This window comes from Brachionichthys hirsutus, chromosome 4, assembly GCF_040956055.1.
Source record: "Brachionichthys hirsutus isolate HB-005 chromosome 4, CSIRO-AGI_Bhir_v1, whole genome shotgun sequence".
Lineage (NCBI taxonomy): Eukaryota > Metazoa > Chordata > Actinopteri > Lophiiformes > Brachionichthyidae > Brachionichthys > Brachionichthys hirsutus.
In genome coordinates this window covers 8,203,842-8,218,428 of record NC_090900.1, presented here as the reverse complement: position 1 = coordinate 8,218,428, position 14,587 = coordinate 8,203,842, and the positions used below count along the sequence as shown (strand labels likewise).

At 41.9% G+C, this 14,587-nt stretch overlaps 1 protein-coding gene across 1 annotated transcript; it reads right to left on the bottom strand.

Moving 5' to 3' along the window:
• Window positions 1-2,824: 2,824 nt before the first annotated feature.
• mccc2 (methylcrotonyl-CoA carboxylase subunit 2) lies at window positions 2,825-14,193 on the bottom strand. Its single transcript, XM_068738316.1, has 17 exons — window positions 14,045-14,193; window positions 13,070-13,136; window positions 12,440-12,524; window positions 11,574-11,675; window positions 11,241-11,368; window positions 11,038-11,150; window positions 10,348-10,461; window positions 9,847-9,911; window positions 8,696-8,795; window positions 8,524-8,619; window positions 7,904-7,976; window positions 7,732-7,808; window positions 6,147-6,213; window positions 5,777-5,933; window positions 5,100-5,214; window positions 4,375-4,460; window positions 2,825-3,199 (listed from the first exon to the last, which is right to left on the bottom strand). Exons 1-17 carry the CDS (start codon window positions 14,174-14,176, stop codon window positions 3,082-3,084), a joined length of 1,695 nt encoding a protein of 564 aa, XP_068594417.1. The 5' UTR covers window positions 14,177-14,193; the 3' UTR covers window positions 2,825-3,081.
• Between the last annotated feature and the right edge of the window lie 394 nt (window positions 14,194-14,587).

The following is a 14,587-nucleotide window of genomic DNA, read 5'->3' as shown; positions in this document are numbered from 1 at the left end:
GGTTGGTGTTGACACATCAGCTGTGTTCTGAGAGGTCCAGCTGCTTCAGATCCAACAGGGGACAATTAGCACATTAGAATAGTTTCCCCAAAGCGAAACTAACAGGCATTTAAATGATTTCATTATAGCCATGTCGTCTTCTTAAAACAGACAAAATAAGAAGAAAATGTTTTCCTTTTAGATTAACACACAGTTGTTATCTTAAGTACTTGTATTTATCAATACTCTCTCTCCTATATGGGGTTCAGAATTTGCATTTTTTTGTTGTTGTTGTTGTTGCAAACATCTTTGATTTCAATGCTACAACACTCAAATTATAAAGCTCGATGAAGACTGTGTGGAAGTTCACGAGTCATTATTTCTGAACTGCTGTCTTCAGGGCAGACTGGGAGGCGTATATTGTGTGTAGGTGCACTTGTGGTCACATGCATGCATATGTATGTGTTTGAATGTATTATTATAGTGACTTAAATTGAGTCTATTGGCAAGTCTGACTCACTGATATCTTTAATGTGTAGGTTTTTGTTTCCGCTTCTTTCCCATCTCACTGGATCGCTGATAGTTTGTCTGCGTCAGTTGTTTAAATACAAAAAAAAAAAAAAAAACCTAGTTCAGCAGGTGAATGCATACATTCAATACATTTCCCTCCAGGGAGCAGTGGCAGGATTATTTTTAGGCTGTGGGGTGACTTCCACACCCCACAGCCGGTGAGTCATACTTCTTCAAGCAGATCTGTCAGAGTGAATGAGCTCCAGAATTAAGTTTAATTCATTTGACACAAATGAATCATTAATCCAAATTGTTCCCACTGAAGGAAGAGCAGACGTCGAGGGGATTAAGAATGATATGCTGTCTGAATTTCACATTGCGACAATTCATGGCTGACCTTAAAATAACCTGTCGCATAACAAGTTTCTTGAGAAAATCGGTTCACGTCTCGGTCACCCTATCTGGAGTTTGTTTATTCACGCTGAGACCACTGAATGCAGAATAGTGTAAATTTATGTATAAGCAGCCAAAGAAAGCCTCACAAAAACACAAACACATTTGCTGTGTGCTTTTCAGACTGATGAAACTATTTCTTCTCAAAATGAAGAAAACGTTCCTCCACTTCAATTTGTTGCAGAGCAAAAGGCGGAGTATCAATTCGACAACACAGTCATCCCACGCCGGCGGTCTTTAACTCACTTAAATACATTGAATCAACCCCGTGTCCAAAATGAGGTGAATTCTGATAGAAAGACAATGGCTTGTAGCATCTGATGAGTCACTTTGATGAGGATCAGCACAGCTTCAAAGCTGTAGGTTGCCAGATCCCCTGGATACCGCCACCCACACACAGCAGGCACATTGTGAGCTGCTGGCCTCACGACTAAGCACTGCCATAATTAGTCAAGCCAGACTTTAGCCTCACTGTATCTGACTAAAAAAAAACCACACACACAGCATTTCGTTTGTACAACACGATGTAAAATGGATTTCATGAATAAGTTGACATTTTGAACTATTCAATGTGAAACTTGTTTCCTTTCATCCCCCAACGATCCAGATATGGAAGTTGGGACACCCAGACTACATTGTGCTATTCATGAGAATATCAGTGTTTGGACACTTGAACCCAATTTGCCTTTGATCCGCTGTTTGGTGGAAAGGTTGCCAACAACAAAGCCAAAATGTTCGCCATCAGATGGAAAGCACACCAATTATTCTGACCAGAAGGATGATCTCGCCTTTCCATCAAAGGAAAGGCTGCCCACGAAGCCAATATGACTGCAATTATCAGCAGACCTGCATGGTCAGTGAGAACATTTTGGCTAAATTGATCCACCAGAGATCAATTGCTGCATCTTATTGAAAACACGAGATGCACTGTTTTTGAATTACTTCCAAGGTTTCTGGTAAGTTTTACTTACTTTGATGAAAATTGAAACTTTTTCTCCAGCTCGTTCCGTTTCGAGCCTCTGAGTGACATTTGATGGAAAAGGACGATTTGTTTAACCAGCTTCAACAAAATAAATAAAATGGGTGGTTGGAGGTGGTGGAGAACGAGCACGTGGGCGGCAAAGAGGCCCACTCACTCACACACACAATGACCCGAGTTATTTCTGCTCTCCACAGCTCCGCCGCATCGGCCGCACAGAGGCAAAGGAAGCGCTTCCAGCACCGCATTTCACCAGCTGGCTTCAGAGTGAGAGATTCAAACAGGAAGTTTTATTACTGCACCAAATCATTTGCTTCTAAAAATCGTACAGAGGGAAACTCCACAACTGGTTGCTAGGGTCAACAGAGATGGACCATATCGGTATGTGCATACATCGAGATGCAACAGGACCAGGTTAAGAGACAAACTGACAAAATGGGGGGCGAGGGGGGGGTAGAACGGGTGGGCAGCTGGTGAAGTTGAGCGCTCCTCTTCTGGCTCAGCTTCAGTAAACAGCATTCTGCCTCCAGCGAACACTCTACCAGATAGCTTCTCATTCTTGCCAGCTATGAAATGAAACTTACATAATGATATCCAGGTATGTGAAAGCAGAGACGGGCTCCCACGGTACAAGCAGCCCACTAGTGTCTCTGGATGAACGTTCTCTTTCTTGAAACAGCTCACTTGTCAATATCAGAACTCTATTTTGTGTCATTTTAAAAGCTTGAAAAATATCAGGTGTAATTCTACAATCCATCTCAAGTCTGTTGGAAAACTGGGTATTTATAGGTAAACAGCACCCCCTTATGAAGATTTACTTTCCTCTGCTTTCCCCCACATGTCCTGTTTTCACTAAGATGTTGACGGTTATGGATGAAGAAGACGGCCTGACTGTTTCCACATTTTATTATCAAGCATTGAGGTTTTCATTTAAATAATCGAATCCATTAAAGGGGAAAGGGGAAGCAAAAGATTTGCATTTTGGCTAATAAACAACAGTGAAAGCAAAGTTTAATAGTGGAAAAGGTTTCTTTTATTTCCTCTTTGTTGGTCTGGCGATGCCTCACAAGAGAATCTACAAACAGTATTTTAGACATTGTGCACGTCCACCTCCTGGCAGGTAGATCTGAGGATCCACGCCTGGACGAGTTGGATGGCCATTACATCCTGAAAACTCCAAAATGCGTCTTCTTCATCGGTGCATTCAGCGCTGCGCTGAGGCTGAGTCCCAAAACCATACGCGTATCGGCGGGATCAATAATCCCGTCATCCCACAGTCTGGAAAAGAGTACACCAAATGAAAAGATAGCACATTACGCCTCATTCATCTGATGCTTCTTGGCTCTTGGTCTGTTAGGTAACGTTTCTTCTTCACTCTTCTTCAGAATAAACGCACGGATCAAGCAAAAATAAAGACCTTTGGACACAACATGAAAACTGATCCACTGCGCACTTGGATTTTTTCCAATTGACTGGCACTGCAGACTCAGAGCTGCACACTCACACAGTGCAGCAGTGAGCTAAGCTAAAATCCGATTGGGTCCCAAGGATCCCTTCATATGACTCCAGATCTGAATGCTACTAAACTTAAGCTTTAATACTGGGGCCTCACATTTATTTTGTCTCAATGAATCAACTGTCCTGATCCTCCCGCTATTATAATAATATCTAAAATTAATATAATACCTTCAATTTATGAATAACTCCAAGACTCAGCTGGAAAAAGACTAATTTTTCCTGCTCCTCTTTCTTTTTTACATTATTTCAGTTCACAACTGTATCAGTAATCAATGTGAGTGTTCTGTACTAGGCTCCATGTTGGTCAGACACGTTCTACCTCAGTGTGGACCATTCATTTCACAAATCAGCTAAATTTTTATATTTGATTTTTCTCCTCGTACTGCCAAACCTACACTCAATTTTCCACCATGTGATGAAAGTAGCTGATCGTCTGGAATGTTCTCTGGTCACAAACGCTATTGCAAAAGCTCACAGGACAAAATGAAAGTCAGCATGGCTCATATTCGCGGACCAACAAGACATCAAATGGAAAAGAAATTCACATAAAAAAAAACTTCACCCTCTCCTCCTCGTCACTGGGAAACGCACGATCCCTTAATTGGGGAAAACAGCTAGATTTTAGATGCAGGCTGACGGCTCTTTGTTTGTCCAACTCTGTCCTTTATTGTTATTCAACAGGAAACATTTTCCCTTTACAAAGATATTAGTAGTGGGTGATATGGATCCTGACTCCTACTATGGCGATGCCGTCATCCAATCTACTCTGTCACCGATTTTATGCCAAAATGCACGTAGTTGGAGCCTACATGAGAAATGTTATGGTAATACAAAGCCTACCAGAGGCAGCGTTAGGTGGATTCATGGCGTCGCCATACCAAGATTTGTATTTGTATTATTTTTGGTGGCTCACAAACAGTATTTCCAAACCTCACCTCGCGCTGGAGTAGTATGGGCTGCCTTCCTCTTCAAACCGTTTCACTATCGGTACTTTCATGGCAGCTTCCTGCTCTGCTGTGAACTGTGAATAAATTGCAGAAACAAAATAATCCAGGCGGGTGCTGCTGAAATGAGCCTTTTCACTATTATTTATACTTAAATGTAGGAACAGGCAAAAAGAGATTTTGAAGGTTGTCTGATTTCTATAGAGAGGTGAAAAGTAAAGCTGAAAGAACGCCGCTTCATCCGAAATGGAGTTTTCTCAGCTTGAATACATTCAGGAAATTACTGTGAAAAGAACGCAACTAATGGAAACATTAAATCAGTGCTGTGCAATGTTTCAGTGCTTTTAGTCTATCGACCCTGTAATGAGGTGACATACTGCACACATTGGAGCTTCAGCAGACACGCCGCTTCAAAACCAAGACAAACTACAGCATCCAAACGAAGGAACACTGTTGAAATAAAAATCTTACAAAGTGTCTTCATGTCTGACGACTCATCTTGAACACAAGGCAGCCAACCAGACAATTGAATTACAACCATTTGGTTGCAATTAAATTCAGAGTAAGTGATCACTGCAGCACCTAACATACTTACATACATCAAGTACACATGCAAGATGTCATTTTATCACCACACAGTGCTGCTTAATTCAAATAGTCTTTGCAGTAAACCTTCCCAGGGAAGCGCCGATGGCATGATTGAAGTGGAACTTTACCTCCTTGCCCTCACGCAGCCGCTGGTCTTTGGTGATGGTGGCCAGGACAGTGGCCGCCTGTTCACCGCCCATCACCGAGATTCTGGAATTTGGCCACATATACAGGAATCGAGGGCTGAGAAGGAAATAAGGAAATGTTGATTTGCTTATATTTGTCGAGCCAGAATAATCACAAATAATTTATAAGACCAAAACAAATAATCCAAACTTGCACTAAGATTTCATGCTCATACATTAGTCCAATAATCTGAAGACGAGCACAGCAAAACATGATAAATGAGCTGAGACTGGGGAGAGTAATACTAGATCACAAATGTCGAAATGAATAACACATTTTGATCCTTATCTTTATTTTCTTAATTGTTTATCACGAATCGACAAATGTTAAAGGACTTGAAAGCCAGGCGATCCAGTCTCATCGTTCACAGAACCGGTACTGCGGCACACGACAGCATCTGAAGCAAATCATTTTAATCAAAACGCTTGTTTTTGTTATAAAATAAACATTTTGGCATTGCAAAAAAAAAAGTCAAACTGTTTTTCTCGTGAAGCTAATTGCACTCGGTGCACATTATTCCCTTTACGGAACACAATGCTCAGCACAGGATCATGTTCGCAGCTCTTGGCTGTGCTTCTACTTCAGCGTCTTTAACTTCTGGTCATTAAACTCTCCATACCTGTAGGCTCTGCCACACATGCCGTAGTTTCCTGCCCCATAAGAGCCACCGATGATGACAGTAATCTTGGGTACGTTGGCACAGGCGACCGCGGTCACCATCTTGGCTCCATCCTTGGCAATTCCTCCCGCTTCATACTCTCTACCCACCATGAAGCCTACGATGGAGATGCAGAGGAGAGCTTTCAGAAGAAGACCGGGTTGGGCTTTGTGTGGCGTCACATCAGCGATCACAAAAACTGATCTGCCTTTTATTATGCATCAGTTAGTACCCAAATAATAATAAGATACCATTCATTATTGTGCTTTCTATGGAGTGAGGAGAAAGAGAAGAGAAAGGGACAACAAAAGAAACGCAGGTCATCACTGACCTGTAATGTTTTGGAGAAAAACAAGTGGGATGTTTCGCTGGCAACATATTTCGATGAAATGTGTCCCCTGAAAAGAAATTCAAAAATTCAACGAATCTCACTCCAAAAAAACTCTCCAGAAAGAAAACAGGCAAATGAAACGAGAGGAAAGATTTATTCTTCTGTGCACCCTAAGACATTAAAAGGACCTGTCCAACAGGAATACCTGTATAAACATGAAATCTAGAAATCACAAAAGTCTCCTCTCCCACCACAAGCTGGACCCGTAAAGTTTAACAGCCGCTTATCAAACCACGTACCGTTCAGCGTGTGTACCTGACACCTTAATCGACATCGTCACGCGAGTCGAGACCAGTCAGGAACAAAATGTATCAACATGGGAGGAAGATCAATAGACTGTGGTTTTCAAATATGACTTTGACTTCAGAGGAGCCGAATGGCCTAGAGCCTATCCAGAAAAACACACTGCACAACACGAGAGTTGCCAAAAGCTATCGCACAAGAAAACAAGCAGAAAAGACCGCTGACAGCGTGGAGACGGCTCATTTCCATATTCTTTGTCTTGCTAAACTCCTCAGCCGTTTATTTGATCATGGCAGTTACCTCTGCCGGCTTAGTTTTCAGGGAAGCATCCTGCCTTGCATCGCAAAATGCAAAAAGGAGTTGGCGCAGGTGGAAATGATGTTTGCTTGCTAGGGAATATCGCTTTATGAAAAACAATGTGATTTCTGGACAGCAGAAATCACATTGGGTTTTTTTCTGTTCCTTTTCACAAACATCAGTGCAAGAGCTTCTAACAATTTAACAATTCTCATCATAATAGAGCTTACGTGACGGGACTTAATCTGAAATCGAAGGTGCTGTGTATTGATTTCTCTTGGACATGCTCTGTGAACATAATAAGCAGAGAGACGGTCCCTTTCCACAGTAATTACACTGATGGCATCCCCCAATGTTCCCCAATGTTCCTTAGAAAAAAATGAACCAATCAAAGACGACGGAGCCCGTAATTCAATTCAACGTGTTAGAAAAATGTATTAGTCTGCAATCACAGGTTCAGCTTCTCATCGTTCTTAAGCCCGTGTGAAGTCCAGCTCCGTTCGCGCCGTATCGGCCTGTATCTTAACGGAATTACACCGGATCAACATCACGGCTGTCTGTCGTCTGTGGCTTCTTTTTTTTTCTTGAATGCTTTGTTATTCCAAACCCATTCATGACAGCATTTATGAGATAAACCAGAAAAAAATAAAACACCTGCACGAGACAAACATGGCACCTTGACTGAAAGGTCAGTACAAATCCTCTACAGGAGCGAGAGTTCTCTGGGGAGAATTATTTAGTAGTCAGAGCTGTGGGCAGCGAATCTCTGAGGAACACACACCGCATTAAATACTTTCAGAGACTTCAGTTACGCGTTTCCATTTTAATACCTTTGAAATTCAGCATTATCTTGCAGCCTAGCGAACACAGTATTGTCCAGTTATTCCAGCATTCAAGCTTAAAAATGTATTTTAAAATCAATCCACAACTTTTAGCTGACATTCACATTAACCAGTTCAACCATCGTGACACAAACAATATTTACCTTTTTTGCAGACTCTGAAAACAAAACTCCGTTGTTTCCGATGATTCCAACAGGGTAGCCAAATATTCTTGAAAATCCTGCCCGTATCAGATACAAGCAGAAACAGAGAGGTTGGTAGATTCCACAAGAAGCCATTCCACGGGTTGTTGAAAGGAAATGATGTTTCCCTTACCTGTTACAAGTGTGTCTCCATAGAAAGCCTTGAACTCGTCAAATTTACTGCCATCCACAATTCTGGCGATGACCTGCAACCAAATGAACAGATGAAAGGTGTGGAATAATAAACGTAATTTTTCATTTCTTGTTTTAAACATGTGCTAAAAGAGCCACTGCAGTAGAATTATTCCTTTTTTTTTTTTTGGTCTATCATTTCCTACCGAGGATTAAATTGATCTAAAATGAGCTAAAAAATATAGATTTGTATTTTTCTTATAAAAGTCTCAGTAAGGATGGGTTTGCTTTGGCATATGAGGAACAGCAACAAATACCGCATGTCTGGGACTGTTTTCAGGCCTAGATTTAACTCATTCAGTGCCAGCCAGTCAAAAATTCCCATAAGCCCCCTCCTGAACCTTGTGGAAAGCCTTCATGGAAGAGTTGAAGCTGTTATAGCTGCAAAGGGCGGGCCGACATCATATTAAATCATGTGGTTTCAGAATGGGATGTCACTCACGTTCATATATATGCGTGCGATGGCAGACGAGCGAATACTTTTGGTAATATATTGTATTAGAAGGCGTTTCCTCTTGAAATGCAGTTCATTGATGTTTTGTGTGGAAACTGGACAAATACCTCTCTGACATCAAAGTTGCGTTTCAAGTTATCTCCAACTATGCCATAGATTTCATCTGCCGGATACAGTGGAGGTTCAGTTGGTTCTATGGTGACCTGGAAAATAGAAACCGATTACAAGCCAACAGAAAGACAATAGAACACTGTTCTAAAGTGTCGTCATTGAACTGACCTCAATATTTTTCCTGTAGTTGAGGCTTCTTACAGCCTTTCTTGCTAAATGCAGAGCATGGCTATCGTCTAAAGCATAGTGATCTGTCACGCCAGATTTTCTGGAAAGAAAAAAGCGAATCAAAGCGCTCAAAGAGAATCTCCGTGTACCAATCAAATTAATTTACGAGTCATCTTGTATTACACAAACGGTGGATCACCCTCATGTAACTTTAGGTAGAAAAGACTGCAATTTGCTGACGCGACGTTATCTCAGCCACAAATTCACACTGCACATGATTGCACCATGACTTTAGAAATGTTTTGTTAATAGAGGTTGCAAACCCTCCCCCCTTTCTGGCAGTAGTGTACTGTAGTACTGTAATACTTCCAGGCACAGGTAAGAAAAAAGCAGACCTTTTTGAAAAAGAAAATCATGGATAAATAATAATTGATTTTTCAAAATCAATTATAACAAAATCAACAACTTTTCGATTTCAACAATACTAATGTTCCCTCAGATTTACTAGTCCTCCGTCCCCGATCAGACAAAAACTGTATCCCGTGTGTCCTTGTAGTATAATCCACTTCAAATTCTTCAAGAGGCCCTGCCTACCCTGGGATTCAGCCAATTTGGTTATCAATCCATCTCTCGCCTCTCACTGTGCCTCTGATGGCTTTAACATGGCAGGCGTCCAACCTATTTTAAAATAAAACCTGCCCTTGCTCCAAAGCTGTCTAATAATATAGATCTATTCAAAAACTATCATCGGCCATTCATCTCCTGAAAATGAGCTGTACAGCTGCTTCTTGACACTTTAACACTTTGAATAAATACCAAGCGGGCTCTAGTACAGATAAACAGTGACAAATGGCATTATGGGTACCTTTGTAGGCTTGAGACACAACCTTCATCTGAACAATACATGTAATGAAATTTAAAGTTTTGGCTGAAATGAATCAGCACCAATCTCTATTTGCTGGGCCAGTACTGCAAGTCGGCCATTTTAGGAAAATTAATTCTTGCACACACATATTGAGTATCAGGTGAAGGAGAAAAAGGTTAACTACTGAAATGATCTCGTGGAATCTGCCCCTTTCAGGGCCACTGGTAATGGTATTCTAATTTTAAAAGTAATGTCCATCCTCTTAAAAAATGCTGTTGATCCGTACTTGCAGTGAAGATCAGCACCACCGAGGTCCTCTGCAGAAACTTCTTCCCCAGTGGCGGCTTTGACCTGCAAGCACAGAGGCACAGAGATTCTTAAATAAAAACAACAGACATAACGCTTTTAACGAGGGATGCGCCGATCGAGCGGCACCGATTTCCTTAATTTTGCGTGATCGGTCTGCAGTGTAACCTGTTGCACAAGTTTTGTTTGTGTTCAATAAATTAAGATTGGAACTTTGAAGGTGTATGCGGTCAGTTATTTAAAAAAATCAGTAGCGGCCAAAATCGGAATCGGCATGTCAGGACTTTTTAAAGATCGGTGCAGCCCTACTTTGAACTCGTTTCTGCTCCTGATGCATCGTGACTCACTGTAAATAACAACAGTATGTGACATGTTCACTTAATTTATTATGTGTGCCTCAATATGAGGATTACGAGCTCGTATGTTGCTGCGACCTTTGGCCTGTTCTTGAACATCATACAGAAACCGAAGCACGACAAACCAGAGGAGGTCCTCCCAGGAAGATGGTCCCCTGCTTCCGCACAATGATGCTCTCGTCTGCCATGGCAGGCACATACGCTCCCCCAGCAGTACAGGAACCCATCACAGCAGCAATCTGAAGGAGTCAAGAGAAATAATACTGTCTGAATTGGCAATGCAATTAATAACAATGTAATAGGCACTGGAAACTAGGCTTGCAAATGGTTATTACAGCAATCTAGTTGCAAATCCGTGTGTCAGACTAAATTTGGCGAGGGGAAAAAACTAAAAAAATAAATAGCTGCCACAGACGGAAAACACTCTGAATAATATATCAGTTTAATCATTATGAGAAACAAAAGCAGCGTGAATAAATAGTACTCAGTTTGGTGGAGGTGGATGAATATACTCGGCTGTTTAACACCCCTGGGTCTACTGCAAGAACTGCAGTACAAGACCCGACTACTCCACAGCTTTAATCATCTCCCAAACAAACTGACTCATTTCTGCTGCGCTTCCAGCACAACATAAGGATGAATCTCCTTTTAGCAGTCAATACCAAGATGGCAAAGGGCTGCCGACAGACGATGCAAGAGACGAACGTGTTATCGCAGCTTAGTTCATTTGGAATTAGTTTCCACTCTGCTTCTACAGTTAAATGTATCTGACATGTGAACAAAAAAAGACACGATCAGGCAGACAAAAGGTTCACCTGTGCAATTCCCTCTGAAGACAGCCTGGCCTGATTGTAGAAAATGCGTCCAAAGTGATCTCGGTCTGGAAAGACATCAGCCTGTCTGGGTAGATTGGCCCCTCCTGAATCCACTGAAGGAGACAATAATAATATTAGTGATCAGAAATGACCATGTATTTATTTTACAATGTTTCTGTTCTACCAAAGACTAGAAAACTCACCCAAGTAAATACATGGCAAATGGTTCTGCTGAGCTATTTCTTGTGCACGGAGGTGTTTCTTCACAGTAATAGGGTAGTACGTTCCCCCTTTGACAGTAGCATCATTTGCAACAATAACACATTCCACCCTATGGGAAATGAAAGAATATTTAACACCTGAACTAACAACAGAGAGATCTAATGAGGCAAAATAACAACAAAAAAAACTTACATCTCATTTAATCTTGTGGCATTTTTTCAGAAGTACTTGCTCTACTATGTTGTATGTATGTTTTAAACTTTAAAGGCATCACCTGGCATCAGATAAACAGGAAAACATGACATGATATTTACCCTGAAACTCGCCCAATTCCAGTCAGTATGCCACCTGCTGGGACTTCCTCTTTTCCATACAACTCATAACCTGCAAACTGAGATAATTCCAAGAAAGGGGCCCTGCAAGAAAACCCCGTAATGCAATGAACTGCAAAAAACAGGGAACATTTTCATTTTTATATACATATTTATACTTTGACACCTTAGATGTTTTAATTTTTTAAGAATGGAAAGTGTAATGTCGGTATTGATGCTACTTTAGGAATCTACGAAGATCTTTAAGTTGACAGTAATGCCATTTTCGTTCCCTGCCCAGCTTTGCCCCTACAATGTCCCCGGCTTTGTGGATCACTCTGTTGTTGTGCACCACCCTCAGACTACTGCCCCATCACACCACAGAGCACAAGAAAGCCCTGGCCACCAGACTGCGTTCATTTATTCATATTTAAACTGCCACATAAATGAGCAGGCTTCTTTTGTATAACAGCGTCGCTAAACAGCAGAGACTGATGCTTGTGTTTCTGAAATGAAACATTATGGCCTTCTTTTACATTTTTAAAACAATTACTCAAAGAGAAAGCTATAAGGCTACAGCTCGTCAACTTAATAACTGAGCGCTGACGGGGCAGTGATATTTAATGTACACATCCACAGTTGGATGTTTAACGAGTTGTCCTGATTCCATTGTGTTTGCTTTTCACCTGAAGGACTTTAACGTGGCAATTCTCCAGTATTACTTTGATGAAATGATAAGAACCCTTGTTTGCACATTTAGCAAGACTGCGAGTTGTTAAATATCCTGAAGCCAGACAATGAAATGGTGAACATGCTTCATATTAATAAACCTCTGGTCAGCTGGTTATGAATGATGAAGTACATTTTACCCTGGATCCAACAGTCGGTCGATACGCTCTCTCGGCAGGAGCTTCCCGCGAGAAGTATGAAGCGTCCTGGCCTTCACTCCCCCACCTGGATTAAAAAAATATTCAATGTTGACAGCATTTTGTCTACTTTGTTGTTGATTATCAATACATTAGTACACATTAAAAATAACCATTAAAAAATCATAACTTAAAGGAAAAAACTGAAACTACAATAAATAATGAATCCTGCCAGCTGAGGACAGAACAGCTATTAGACTTCAGCTATTTGACTTCTTTCTCAGCCCATTGCTTTCAGGGTATTGATCCACCATCCTGCAGTTGAAGAGGCAACAAAATTGATAAAGTGATTGATACCAAATTGAGGTGAGTCATGGAGAGGAGGTACAGGTACTCTGTGGAGGAATGGCAGAATCTGTTTGGACTGAATTTACAGTAGACGTCCTTTGGAGTTGGGAAAGAGGAGAGTCAAACGTTTCACGCAGGGCGCAGGTTACCCTCAGGTCAGGTCGCCTAATTTGCTTGGATTGTTTGGAACTCTAGCTTCCTCCATTCGGTTTCTCCTGTCATACAAATGTCTTCTTTAAGCCAAGCGTAGTATGTGAAACGTTACTCGTTATTACCGGTACCTACCCAACTTAATCTTCTCTGTCAGCTTTTTCAGCTCATCGACGAGAACTCCCATTCGCTCATAATTCTCCTGAAGAAGAAACACATGAAGAAACGAGCGAAAGGCCAGCGATAGTTTAATCCACACATAATGGTGAGTACATTTCGATCTTATACTTCAGAAAAAGCTTTAATGCTTTGGCACAAACAACGAGGAACTATCCTGCATCGTACCGAGACGGTTAAAATAAACTATTAAAACTATGCTGCAAATCATTACTTCCTTTACAATAATTCAAAGACCAGCAGCCGCTGCTCACTAACCAGGATAATAAAGTCAGTTTCATAGGAGACACGTCTCCTTCACTGAAATCACCCGTTTAATCGCGTTCATCGATATATCGATTCATCAGTGATGGATGAGGCCCGCGATACAACCGACCGTCTGGTCGTTGATCGCAGTCATCGTGCATGCTGCGGTGAAACTTGTGCGTGACGCTGACGCACGGGGAGGCTCTGCCCCTGCGCTGCCAGAGGACATGAAGGAATGGACGACGTCCCTCGGTCCAACAAGCGCCTTTGATGTCTGTGTTTGTTCCCTCAGGACTTATTGTGAAGAACCATCGATCAACACGGTCCTCCTGTCTGCAGTGTACACCAACATTCAAGCGGTGCTTTGTGCTGACCATTTAGGGATCGATAATGGCGTGTAGAAATCGAAATATGACGGTGATCAGATTCCAATGTTGCATCGTGTTATTACGCTTTCTATAAATCAGGTTTTGTCGTCGTTGAGCATGAACGGACAATATGCACTGCTTCATAAATGAAACAACTGCGCTCAGCATGACAGCTCGACGTGAAACTAAACAAAATAACTGTTTATCTAACCGTGACGTGACTCCGAACTGTCGTGCACCATTTCTCCTTGTGTTTAAAGTTGTTGACATTAGCATCGAGGGGACTCACTAGCTAAGCTTGCTAACAAGGGCAGCCTACCTGATATTCGGAGGACTGTTTATCCGGCTGAGATCCGAGTCGAGCTACTTTATCGGCATAGTAAGACCTGGATCCGGTCAAAGTTGCGCGTCTGCAACGAAGCGACCACGTCCTCGCTGTCCGGAGAAGCATCTCACTGCTCACGTTTAGCGTTAGCGCTGTCAAAGTTCCAAGTAAACCTTGCAGCGTTCTTCTTTTGGGTTTTAGTAGTAGTCGGAGGAAGGAAGGTTCATACTGCCACCTGCTGGTTAGGGTGAGACATGGCATTATGCTCATGTCCTTCCTCACTACGTCCATGTATCTTCTCCCTCAGCATCCTTCTACTGATGCAGTCCCTATCTCCCGTCAGAACGCGCTCCTCTCCTCATCAGTATGTCCACCAGCGCTCTAGCTTTTCTCATCATCGTCCCAGCATTCTTATTCCCTACTCCCTATTCCCTCTTCTCTCGCTACTGATGCACCCGTCTTCCTCCTCTCCTTCGTCTCTGTCTTCAACCAGCAGTAATCCAATTTCCACCAGCAGCCATTAACCCGGGCTTCGAC